The 12365-nt window shown below is 42.1% G+C and overlaps 1 protein-coding gene across 2 annotated transcripts in view; it reads right to left on the minus strand.

The window, feature by feature from the left end:
• Positions 1–468: 468 nt before the first annotated feature.
• TSG101 (tumor susceptibility 101) overlaps positions 469–12365 on the minus strand; it is a 42855-nt gene continuing 30958 nt past the window's right edge. For both annotated transcript variants that reach the window (XM_044258928.1, XM_044258927.1), the window contains 3 exons: positions 3632–3834; positions 1988–2227; positions 469–808 (listed from right to left, as the gene is read on the minus strand). In XM_044258928.1, the coding sequence (XP_044114863.1) occupies positions 719–808; positions 1988–2227; positions 3632–3834 (533 nt within the window). In that variant the 3' untranslated portion in view covers positions 469–718. The remainder of the gene's footprint in view (positions 809–1987; positions 2228–3631; positions 3835–12365) is intronic.

Genomic DNA, 12365 nt, shown 5'->3' on the forward strand with positions numbered 1-12365 from the left:
TCTACTTAGCTGAGCTCTGCATGAAACAGAGCTCACGGGGTGGTCACAAACTCACCAGGAAGACTGGCTTCAAGTGCCCGTAGAAGCGGGCAGGCACTCTACCCCTCCTACTTAGCTGTGGCCAGACCGTCTTGCCCAATTAACGTAAATTCTCAGGTGTATAGCTTGGCAATTGTCACTCTGTTCCCTCCATCTTGATGGAAACAGTTGTGATTCGGTGAAGCCTAGAAAGGTAACAAATCTTGGCAAGGGCTAGTAGAGGAGGGCCCCACGCAGGGCCTGCCACAGAACGTCACTCAGGTATTTAGATATCCATGTGGTATGTCCCATACTAAACAGAGTTTACTTTATATGTTGCAGAACAAATAATGTGAACTTTTAACCTGATATTATGCTTTGTTTGCAAAATCAAAAACCGGGCTTCTTAATAAGATTTAATGTTTCCTAAATGTTCAATAAAGAGAAAAGTTATGCAACAAATTTTATTTAGCATAGTCAGTCCCAACATTCAGCACAAAAAGTTTACAGAGGATAGAAAGTGCATTAATAAAAGCCAGTCTTTACCAAAAGAAAACAGAAAATATATTATTGATTCAAAATATTTTACACTTGAATGATAAACTGCAATAACTTATTCTGGGCACCTACTGATAAGAGAAAGAAAGAGAAGAAAAGAACGCTTTAAGAAGAGCTCAATCTCCAGCTGATATCAGAGAAGTCAGTAGAGGTCACTGAGACCGGCAGTCTTTCTTGCTTTTTGCATTAGTGCCCTCAGCTGGAACTGTTTACGGGACAGAAGACGTACATGCTGGGAGGGGGGAAAAAAGTTTCAACAGTTTAGAATGGATTTGACCCACACATGAAGTATCATACAGTTTGTAACCTAGATGGGATCTAATTAGCAGTCTTCCTTTGGAATCAGTACTTCATTATATGGGGGTTTTTAAACTCACTAGATTGATGCTGGCAGGCTGTGTTAAGGAAAGTGACCTTCTGAGATCCTATAAAGGATTATGTTACAGGGAACAGCATGACCTTATAGGATCTGGCTCAGGAGTTTGAACTACATCTTAAGATAAACCAAGACACCAGGAGAACTTGACCTACGATCCTATCAAAAGTTCATAAAATGTTGGTAACTACGATTATCCCCAGTTGTCAAAAAGCTGGGGAGTGAGCAGCATAAGGCAGCTTTCGTCCCATGCCTAGCAACAGCTCATCTCTCTGCCCTCTCTGGGTGCACCTTTCCCTAAGCTATGGCACCCAAGCAGGGCACAGTGTACAGAAAGGGAGTCTGGGGTCTTACACCCAGACATTCATGTGTGTGCACCAGGCGACCAGCCTTGCACGTTTACTGAAGCAGCAGCAGCAGCTGGATCAAATATCCAAAGGGCTGCCACCATTAGTCCTCAAACCACTGTTCATGACCCAACAGAGAGTATTGGCTCCCGGGGGGATCTTCATGTCTCTGTGACAGTAATAAGCCTCAACAACCTTCATGCAGAAGAGCTCTGGTGCGATCAGGGCAGCCTGATACTTTGCAGGGCTGCTTGATCTAGGAAAACGGGTCTAAAATTATGCAATTCTAACAAAATAGGAAAAAACCAAACTCTCAAACGGGGGTGGCAGTCAGCAATCTTAACTGAGGTGGTGTCTGACCAGAAAGAACCAATGGAAATCTGACTGTTCCTCCAGACCCACCCAGGTACAGCAGTACAAGAGAAGAACCACGTTCTGCTTCCTGCTGCCTGGGGCGTGGGGACTGCGGCCACTAATCTACCCTTCTTCCCCTCCCAGATGGATCCTCAGCCCTGGGCAGGTAAGACGACCCTGCTCACAGCCACAGATTTCACTGGCTCTCTTTGGGAACACAACGAATTTTAACTTCCCCTACAGAGAAACCCTCCTGGTTTGTGGCTTTCAAGGTCAGTTCCTCTTTTAAAACATGAGTTCTGAGATCCTGGAAAGCAGACTGAGGAAGACATACCTTTAGGAAAACATCCAGATCTATTACTCCCCGCCTCAAGGCTTCTCCCAGGTAAAAGATAGTGTCTTCGATAGCATTTTCCTCTGCATACAGATTTAGGATCTGTTTGTATAGTGGGGCTGTGGGAATGATAACTTCATCAATATCATTGTTTTCAGACTGATTTTCCATTTTCTCCAGAGCAGAACTGAGTTCTTCATCCTTCTTTCTCAAAAGTTCTATGTTTTTGTCAACCTCAGCCTGAAAACGAAACAGTCCAAGCATGATGATTTCATATTAACTGTACATAACTCTCTGGTCTCAACTCTGTAACTCCACTTTATAGAAACAGACCCGCAAAATAACAGCAATACTTAACTTACGATAGAGGTGAATGTTTGAAATAACATACTGGCCAAAGGTAGAGGAAAAGGGTGATGGAAGATGCTGAGTGAAAACAGAATAATGTTGAAAACACCCTGAGCTAAGCACTTCCAGGGGCAGTGATAAGCTCGTCACTTCTCAGTGACAAATGATCTTGCAAACCAAGCCATCAGACAAGATACCTTCCAGCAGGAGGTTCCTCACATGAAAATTATAAAAGCGGTCTTTCTTCCAAGCCAGTGGGCCATGCTACAGAGGGCTAACTTTCCCCTGTCTAAACAGCTCAATCCACAGAACCCCAAACGGCTGAACTTCAGTTATGAGCTACTGTAAGTGGCAGGTGCAGGCTGGGAATTGTGGTGGTGTCACTTTCCTGCACTTTTTTTTTTTTTTTAAGATTTTATTTGACAGATAGAGATCACAAGTAGGCAGAGAAGCAGGCAGAGAGAGAGGAGGAAGAAGGCTCCCCGCCGAGCAGAGAGCCCTGATGCGGGGCTCGATCCCAGGACCCTGGGATCATGACCTGAGCCAAAGACGGAGGTTTTCACCCACTGAGCCACTGAGGCGCCCCACTTTCCTGAATTTTTTAAAAAGTCTCAGGCTACTACTGTGAGGCTGACTTTACACACTAGAACCATTTTGCAGAACTAACGCGCATACACAAACCACTGTCCCCAGAGCCCTCAGACACATCTGCTGGAATAAATTCTCCCTTTGTGGGAATGAAAGTGGCGAGGGAAGCTGGCACTTCTGTCATGCCAGTAGGCCTCTACTTCATCACTGAACAAACAAGTCGCATGGCGCAGCAGTCTGATAAAAGTTCGAGGAAGCTGAAGAGCGAAAGGCTGCATATACCCTAGATGATGGAGGTAGGAGGGCTCGCTGAAGATGCTTTCAATATAGTTCAAACATCTGGAAACAAAAAAGAACTGACCCCTAAGTCTATAGCCACGGTCTGCAGACCTTCATCAGGGCGCGGAAGTCTCTCAAACTGTTATCTCCTGGCTACTGTCTGATGACAGCAAGCATGAAACAACACTCCTTTGAGTCAAGCCGCAGCCTTCAGAGTGAAGCTGGCGAACAGAGAGATGTTCTAAATACCCTCCACCTCCTAAAGACCAAGCTGCAAACACAGGCGGCTCTTCTAACGAAGCCACAGAGAAGCTATATTCAAAAGCTTAAAGGCACGTATAATTTTCTGAACTCTTACGAAACCCACAATGTGCAGGGTAAACGAGGTGCAGACATCTAAAATTCGCAACTATTCAATGAGCTACTTACTACTTCTTGATCTAAACGGGTAACCATCTCTTCCAGTTTCTGATGACCTTTTTTCAGGTCTTCCTCTGTTCGTTTCAAGGCATTGAGCTCTGCCTGGGCACGATCCATTTCCTCCTTCATCCGCCATCTCAGCTTGTCACTGACCGCTGAGATGAGAGAGGCTCGGATGGTGTCCTCACTGATGGTGCCGTCCCGACTGGGACCTGCAGGGGAAACGGCAGAAACCACTGGCTTAAATTTCCCAAGCACTTTCTATTCCTTTCACAGGAGCCTTCAGAAAACAGGACAAAATGAGTTGACACTTTCAAAGTGGGAGGAAAGAGAAATTTTCCAGTAAATGTTATAATTCATCAAAAAAAAAACCACATTAAAATCTGAGTTGATTCAGAAATACTTTCCCTGCAAGAGATTACTATGAATCCATATTTACCCACCTTCTCTGACAGCTGAAATAATCTGAATAAGCTGAAATAAAAGACAGGGGCTACGTCCCTACAGATTATAACTATTCCCCGATCTCCAACAAATGGGACAAATTTATACCAAAGAAAAACATCTGATTCACGTCAAGTGCATTCTTTGGTTGGCTAAGCTAAGGGAGACAGGAACCTACTGCAGAGGCCAGCAAGAGGACTGAGCACAGGCAGTTTCCTCGGTGTAAGGTTAATACAGCTTCCCTTGTACAAGACTTTTCCTCCATTACCCTTAACCCAAAGAACAGGAATGAACAGATGAGCAAGAGAGTGATGTATATCACTCTCAGTTCTGTGTATTCTCAGATTCTATACTATTCTCTTCAAAACATCCCTTCTTCATCAGTGTCTTACAGAATTTCCTTGCATATTTCAGATCAAATAAACTTATCGCTCCGATATTTTATTTATTTGACAGAGAGAAATCACAACTAGGCAGAGAGGCAAGCAGAGAGAGAGGAGGAAGCAGGCTCCCTGCTGAGCAGAGAGCCTGATGCAGGGCTTGATCCCAGGACCCCGGGATCATGACCTGAGCTGAAGGCAGAGGCTTTAACCCACTGAGCCACCCAGGCGTCCCAATCCCTCCGTTACTTTCTTCAAAAGGTCCTCCCAATGACAGAGGGATGGATACTCTTGATGACGATGAGTGTTCTTCAGTTAGGGTCCTAATTCAGCAAATGCGTACATGGTATTTTGATTTTCAATTATGCTTGATGATAGAATACCATGTGAGGAATTATATTTATCTGTCACTGCCTAAAATGATTAAAAAATGAATACAGACTTACAGAGTATCATGTCCACTTTGTGCTGAAAATTTTATCCCAGCGACACAGTTATATGCAACAGGGTGAAAAAACCCCAAAACAACCCCTTAGTCTAATGTATCCAAACTCTTACATCCACGTTCCCATCCACCACAGGCCTGGTCACTGTACCAAAAAAGCACACCGCTTCTCGAATGCAATCGAGCTTTCCCAACAACAGGCAGCCAGCCCCATACCTGCTCTTCGGTGTCCTGTGTACTCCCAGTTCTTGCCATTACTAATTAAAAACTCCACTTTTTAGTTAGTAAAGTTGTCTTCTTGCAAAAGCTGGTTTATACCAGGTTACCCTGAATGCTTTTCTGGCTTTCTGTAAATGACAGCGGGACACACTGGCATTCTCTCTGGTTTCATAGGTTTTGAAAGGAAGAGTCTAAGTCAAAACAGTTTCTTCTCTCTTATTTCCACCACAGAAGACCTTTTTTCTTCCCCCTGACTTAGATTTTCTTCTTGCAAGTGAAAATGAGTGCAGACAGTATCTCCTGTGGCCAGATTTTCCTGAAGAGAGTCCTTCATCCATCTGTCCTGAGGACACTGCATGCACACAGTGACAGCCCAGAGTCAGACCTCCTGTGTGCACTAATTTCTCCCTAGGAGGGCCTCCCTCTTTCTTGCTAGAAAACTTTGGCCAAAGAGAGCTCAGACAGTATGTATCCTACACGGTTCACAGAGAAGTAACTGATACCTCCTATTTTATTATTAGCAACCAAATCTACAAGGTATGTTCTTCCTCGAATTCATTTTTGATTTTAAAAAGTATTTCAGCTTATTTCGTATTTCTGAAAAGCAAAAGTATTAATTCTTTCAGGTTAACTTGTGCTTTGGAATTCAGAATGGTAAAGCCAGAGGGCAACCAAATTTCCCCTATGAAAACTGAGGTCTTAGTTTTCACATCTTTGGCCTCTTAATATCTAACCTTTCTGAAGTGTTCTCATCAATTTCCCAACTACTGCACCATCTCCAGGCTCATGCTCCTAATTTTTCTTGCGGTTTTCCTGTCTGACCACCTCTTTACTTACATCCTCCCCTACAGAGACCAGGATGATCCTAGAAACCTTCCCCAATTACCAAGATCTCCTTTCATTCCTTCTCATCCCCTCGACCTCCCTTTCTCTCACTCCTGTTTCCTGGGAATACCTGGCCTTGGCCCGGACTTCTTGCCATCTCTTAAGAGCGTACAGGTGGTCCACCAAGGTGGCCTCTCTCACATTCTGTCAGACCACCAGGCCTCCTACCTCCAAAGGCCTCACCTTACCCAAGGCCTCAATCCTTCTCACTCTTTCTTAAAACCCTAGCCTCCTTTTACCTTCTACCCACAAGGCAAAAACCCTCAGGACATCTTTGAAGGACTGAAACCACCAGATGGGAGTTTTCCACTCTTTTCTCCCAATCTCCTTTGGAACAAGAATCCTAACTCCTTTAACTATGGTCTGACTCCTCACCGTTCAAAAGTACTATCCTCCCTTTCTCAGGAAGACAACCTGCATTCCTCTAGATCCTTCTGAAAGACCAGCTGCTTTTAAGCTTACATCTGTTCTTCCTACTCTGAAGTGTTTTGCTTTTTCTACTCTGCTCTTGGCTTGCTTGCAAAGGGTTAGCCCCAAATCTTGGATAATCTTTGAAACTCTATTCTCTCTAGTTCTTTCTTCCTGAGTTCAAGGCCAGTCTTATCCAACATTACTTTATGCACATTCTCAAGGAGGATAATACTGCTTCTCTCAGGGGATGGAAACTTGCTCTTAGGAAGTGAAAAAATCTTGTTCTTTTTATGTACAGAGTGTAAATATATGTAAACAGATATTCAGTATAATTTATGGTATTAACAGCAGATATACAGTATAATCTACGGTATTAACAGTTCATGGGAGGGAAAGAAAAAAATTGTCTAAAACGGCTCCTGAGGAGGAAGATGAAGAAAGAAAGGTTGAGAAACACTGCTGTAATCCATCTGTGACCTTGCTTTTCTACTAGCTACTGTAAACTTCTACCTGCTGGCCTTGTTCCCACACCCAACCGCACCCCCAAAATTATGGTACACATTTGCTGCAACACTTCAATTTTACTAATCACAACCTATGAAATGCAAAAACTTCCTGAAGGCCTTGTAAATGACCAGAGTGGGCTAACTACCTGCCAGATGATTGTGCTTTTTTCCATAGCCAGCTCTAGCTCTTAACAAATTCTTAAGTCATTCTAACAAAAACAGTTTAATATTCTTAAATATCAGATTTCCATCTTCTCTCTACCATCAAATATGGTTAAGGCTAATTTCCACTAGTGATCTTTCCTCTATTAACCCTAATTTCCACTAATAGTTCTTACTAAATTTATCAGTTTAAAAACATACTTTGAACTTTAAAAAAATACCCAAGTACAAAAAAGACAAAGGTGTATTTTTAAAAGATTAGGGTCTGCCAAAAACTTCCGGCCTGATACCAGTTTTCAGATCAGGGCAACTTGGATCACTGGAAAAGGAGGCAAGCACTTACTTAAACCTGGGCAGGGCCACTGCTTGGGTTACAAACCAGGAACTAGGGATTCCTACACTCTGAGTTTTTGTTTTCCTAGCAGCAGAGAATAGGTTAGAAACTTTGGTTTGCTTATCAAAAGGGGTAGGGTGTTACAGAAACAATTTAATGTTTATTGCACTTTATTAAGTTGTTTCAAGGACATTTTTTTCAGATTTAAATACAATTAGCCTTTTCCCTACATTTTTTAATTTGTTGTGCCTCCTTGGCAAAAATGGCAAACCAAACCAAGTCAAAGAGACTGAACTCTTGGTAACATTTCCTGGTAAAAATGTGGCTGTCTTTTTGAGGACAGGAACAGTATCTGTAAAGAATTTGACTTCTGAAGGGCTTGGCACTGAACTGTGATAGCTGTTCAGGCAGAATTATTTGAGTTAATGGAAGTAGTGAGTGTTAAAATCTGCAGTGTTAAGTATTTTACTCATTTTTTGTTTCTCAACACTCTTTCCAACACCTGTCCCTTCAAGGCAGTAGAGTTCTGTGGTTAATCATATGCAGCAATTAAAGTGTTCCATTTATCTGTATAGAAGTTATCTGAAATAATAAAGGATTAAGCATATTCTTATAACTAGTCTGGATTTTTCACACACAAACACATTGTTTTGTTAAAATTATTACCTTAAAATGGATCAACTTACACTGATGTGAAGTTTTCAAATATCTTTTTAAAAACACATATTTAATTCTGGAATTTATATTGTTAGGAAATATGTTAAAGCAAACACTATCATACAGCACCAAATAAGGTCTTCCAAATAAGTCTCCAGCTAAAGCCACTAACACTCAAAATGGGAACGAAGCTGAGGCAGCTGTTGCCTGGCTTTCCATAAAGGTCACAGTTCACCTGAGGAGGGTGGGAGTGCCAAGATTAGACCTTGTCCTTTCCTCTGCCACACAAAGACCTTACTAAGTGGTGTATTTAAACATATTAGGTTCACCTACTTTGTAAAAAGAAGAAAATCTTAGTTAAGATCTGGAATATGAATGCCAAAAAAGAAAACCTATTAAAATTCAAAATTCGATGAACCTTGACACTTTAAGGGATTGTTTAACACAAATTAAGAAAAATGATTGGTGGGAGAATTCTCATCTCCTTGATCACCTTTCAAACAAAAAAAATTTTCTTGCCCTCAAAGAGAAATTTTAATTTTCTTTATACCCACTATAACAAGCCTTGGATTAAGCAGTTTGTGGCAAAAGGCCATACCTCAAGTCCCCACACACTGACCTTTACCCATGCAGAGTCAGATTTCAGACGTGCCCTTCTACAATTCCAGATGAGCAGCAATGAAAAGGTAACAAAGATTTTGAGAAACAGTCCTAAGCAAGACCTCATTGAAATGTTAGGTAGGATCCAGTTACTGAACTTGAGCCTTAGGAACTAAAACATAATTTAAAAAAAAAAAAAAATTTTTTTTCTATTATGAAGAAACCAACATATTACCCAATGCACCTGATAATTCAACAAATAATTTAGGCCCATGTCTTCAAAATGCACCAGTATAGACCACCTACCTGATTTAAAACTAAACACTTAAGACAAACAGTTTAATTTATCTCCTAAGAGTACTTATTGAATGATCAGTTTCATTAACTCAAAAAGTTCATTTATATTAGAGAATCCACGGTAGTCCCAAAGTACAAGATAACTGAACAGTGACCTTTAAAAACTATTTAAACCAAAAACGAGGGGTGCCTGAATGTCTCAGTGGGTTAAAGCCTCTGCCTTCAGCTCAGGTCATGATCTCAGCATCCTGGCATCGAGCCCCGCATTGGGCTCTGCTCAGTGGAGAGCCTGCTTCCCTCTCTCTCTCTCTCTGCCTGCCTCTCTGCCTACTTGTGATATTCTCTGTCAAATAAATAAATAAAATCTTTTAAAAAAAATAAACAAAATCTTAGAACAAACAAACAAACAACAAAAAACCAGACTGTGGAGAAGAAGCGCAAAAGCAAAAGCAAAAAAAAAAAAAAAAAAAGAAAAAAAAAGAAAAATTTGATTTGGAAAGTGGAAATGGGTTTCCATTTGAATACAGTAAATGTTAATGATATACAATTGCAAAGACACACCTACCCCTTCAGTTTATTCAATTTCAAGGAACTCTTCTGCAAAATGTGAATTAGCTATGTGATTCCTTTCAAGGATGAGAATTTTTTAAAGATTTTATTTATTTGAGAAAGAGAGAGATGAACGCACAAGCAGGCAGAGGGGGAGAGGGAGAAAAAGACACCACTGAGCAAGGGAGCCTGACTTGGGGCTCGACCCCAGGACCTTGGGATCATGACCTGAGCTGAAGGCAGACACATAACCAACTGAGCCACCCAGGCACTCCTCAAGGATGAAAATCTTAACAACAGATCCAAAGTGTCCAAAGAAGAGATTCTATTCTGGGTCAAGCATTAGGTTAGAAGCACCTCATTTTGTTAATTTGTCTCTTCAAAGTTTCAAAACACTAAGTAAACCAGGGTTGAAGATGTCTGTAATCACTCTCTGATAAAAGGACTCCACTGAGATGAAATAAACCTGGAGATTCTGGCACAAAGGAAGTAGGGCTGAGAGTACACCCTCTGATAAACTTCATGAAGGAGCCAATTAGCTCACTGACTTCACACGCAAATTCATAACATGGGAAGGTTTTACTGAGTGGCATCACACTGTTCAGAGGACTACAGTGGACCAACTATAGTAACATTTTTGAACATCTGCTTGATAGCCTTCAATCCTTTTTTTTTTTTTTTAAAGATTTTATTTATTTATTTGACAGACACAGATCACAAGTAGGTAGAGAGACAGGCAGAGAAAGCGTGGGGGTGGGGTGGGGAAGCAGGCTCCCCGCCGAGCAGAGAGCCCTATGTGGGGCTCGATCCCAAGACCCTAGGATCACGACCTGAGCCCAAGGCAGAGGCTTTAACCAGCTGAGCCAACCAGGCACCCCAGCCTTCAATCCTTCTTAATCCAGATTATAATATCCAACAACTTCATCTCCAAATCAATGCCACCCAGATGCACCACAGGCAGCAGCTGGCAGATGGCGCGATACATGAATCCAGTGGGTTTCCACGGATCCCACAACATGCTACCCTTCCCTTTCCAGTGGAGTCTGGCGTTGTCCACTGAAATGGCCAGTTGTGGACTAAACGTTCTCTTGAGTATCCACCCATCTGTCAGCCCACAACACATACAAATGACTACACATCCATACCTACTTCGGCTTTCTTCTGGCATCTGCTATTAAGAAAACGTGAACAAGTATTAATACTGTCCTTAACTTGGCAGCAGTCAAGTCATTTTAAACCTTTAAAATCAGAGTCCAGGTTCTCTTATAGTTTTGGCAATGCCAACTTGGTGAAAATTACATGCCTTGTTCTAATAAAAGTGTTTCACTCTTAAGGAATATATTCTAATCCAAAGAAACAGAAATTTAAGTTTTTAAAAAATTTAACTTTTACCCTGTTATCAAGAAAGTTTATCTTCCTTCTGATGCCTTTCTTGACAAATAATGCTCAGGAGGGACAGAAAATCTACAGAAGGTTTCCAAATTCCACATCTTTTCCCAGTGATTTTCTAGTAGAAAATGTTTTTGATAGTTACAAAGACGATACACAAAAAATACACCTGGTCTTACAAAGACTTCTAGGAAAAATCTGAGTTACAGACCACAGCCACAGCTTTTTCTTCCCTTACATAAAACAAATACTATTAAGATATCACTACATTTGCCCAGACCTGATGAAGCACCATCGACAGGTTTTTCATTATTTCACAGCTGTCCCTAGGTGAGCTCCCATAGTGCCCTCAGTGAGCTCCAATCTCACAAGACTGACTTTACGTCAGGTTAGGTGGGAAGCTATGTAATAAAAAAGCTATAAAATGAAATGACAAAACAAATTCTGGTTTTCTTTTAAATGTCGTTTAAACCCTTGGGGCACCTGGGTGGCTCAGTCCTTAAGTGTCTGCCTTTGGCTCAGGTAATGGTCCCAGGGTCCTGGGATTAAGGCCCACACTGGATCCCTGCTCAGCAAGAAGCCTGGCTTCTCCCTCTCCCACTCCCTCTGCTTGTGTTCCCTCTCTCGCTGTGTCTCTCTCTGTCAAATAAGTAAATAAAATCTTTAAAAAAAAATAAAAAGAAATAAAACCTGCACTGACTGGAATCAGAAAGAGCTATTTTAAGTTCCAGGAGCTGCATCCATCCCCCTCCTCCTTCAATAGTTTGTCAGAAGAGGTTGCTATAAAGAATACAATCTCCAGGGGTGCCTGGGTGGCTCAGTAGGTTAAGGCCTCTGCCTTTGGCTCAGGTCATGATCCCAGGGTCATGAAATCAAGCCCCGCACTGGGCTCTCCACTCAGTGGGGAGCCTGCTTCTCTCTCTCTCTGCCTGCCTCTCTGCCTACTTGTGATCTCTGTCAAATAAATAAATAAAATCTTAAAAAAAAATGCAATCTCCATTCATTTATTTTTAAAGATTTATTTTTTGAGAGAGAGCACACACTTGTGTGTGGGGGGGGCAGAGGGAGAGAATCTTCAGGCAGACTCCCCGCTGAGTAAGGAGCCTACTGTGGAGCTCTCAAGAACCATGAGACCCTGACCTGAGCCAAAAACCAAGAGCCAGATGCTCAAGCAGCAAAGCCACCCATGAGCCCCTCTATTAATTCATTTTTAAACAGTTCTTTTATTTCCGTGCTGTTGGGATGGTTAAATACCAACATTTGAACAGACATCCAAGTCCATAATAAAAAGACCTGTGTTGGGACGCCTGGGTGGCTCAGTCAGTTAAGCCGCTGCCTTCAATTCAGGCCATCATCCTAGGGTCCTGGGAAAGTGTACCTCATTGGGCTCCTTCCTCCGCAGGGAACCTGCTTCCCTCTCCACCTCTGCCTGCCACTCTACCTGCCTGTGCATTCTCTCTCTCTC

The sequence above is a fragment of the Neovison vison genome, chromosome 7, assembly GCF_020171115.1.
Source record: "Neovison vison isolate M4711 chromosome 7, ASM_NN_V1, whole genome shotgun sequence".
In the NCBI taxonomy this organism is placed as follows: Eukaryota; Metazoa; Chordata; class Mammalia; order Carnivora; family Mustelidae; genus Neogale; species Neogale vison.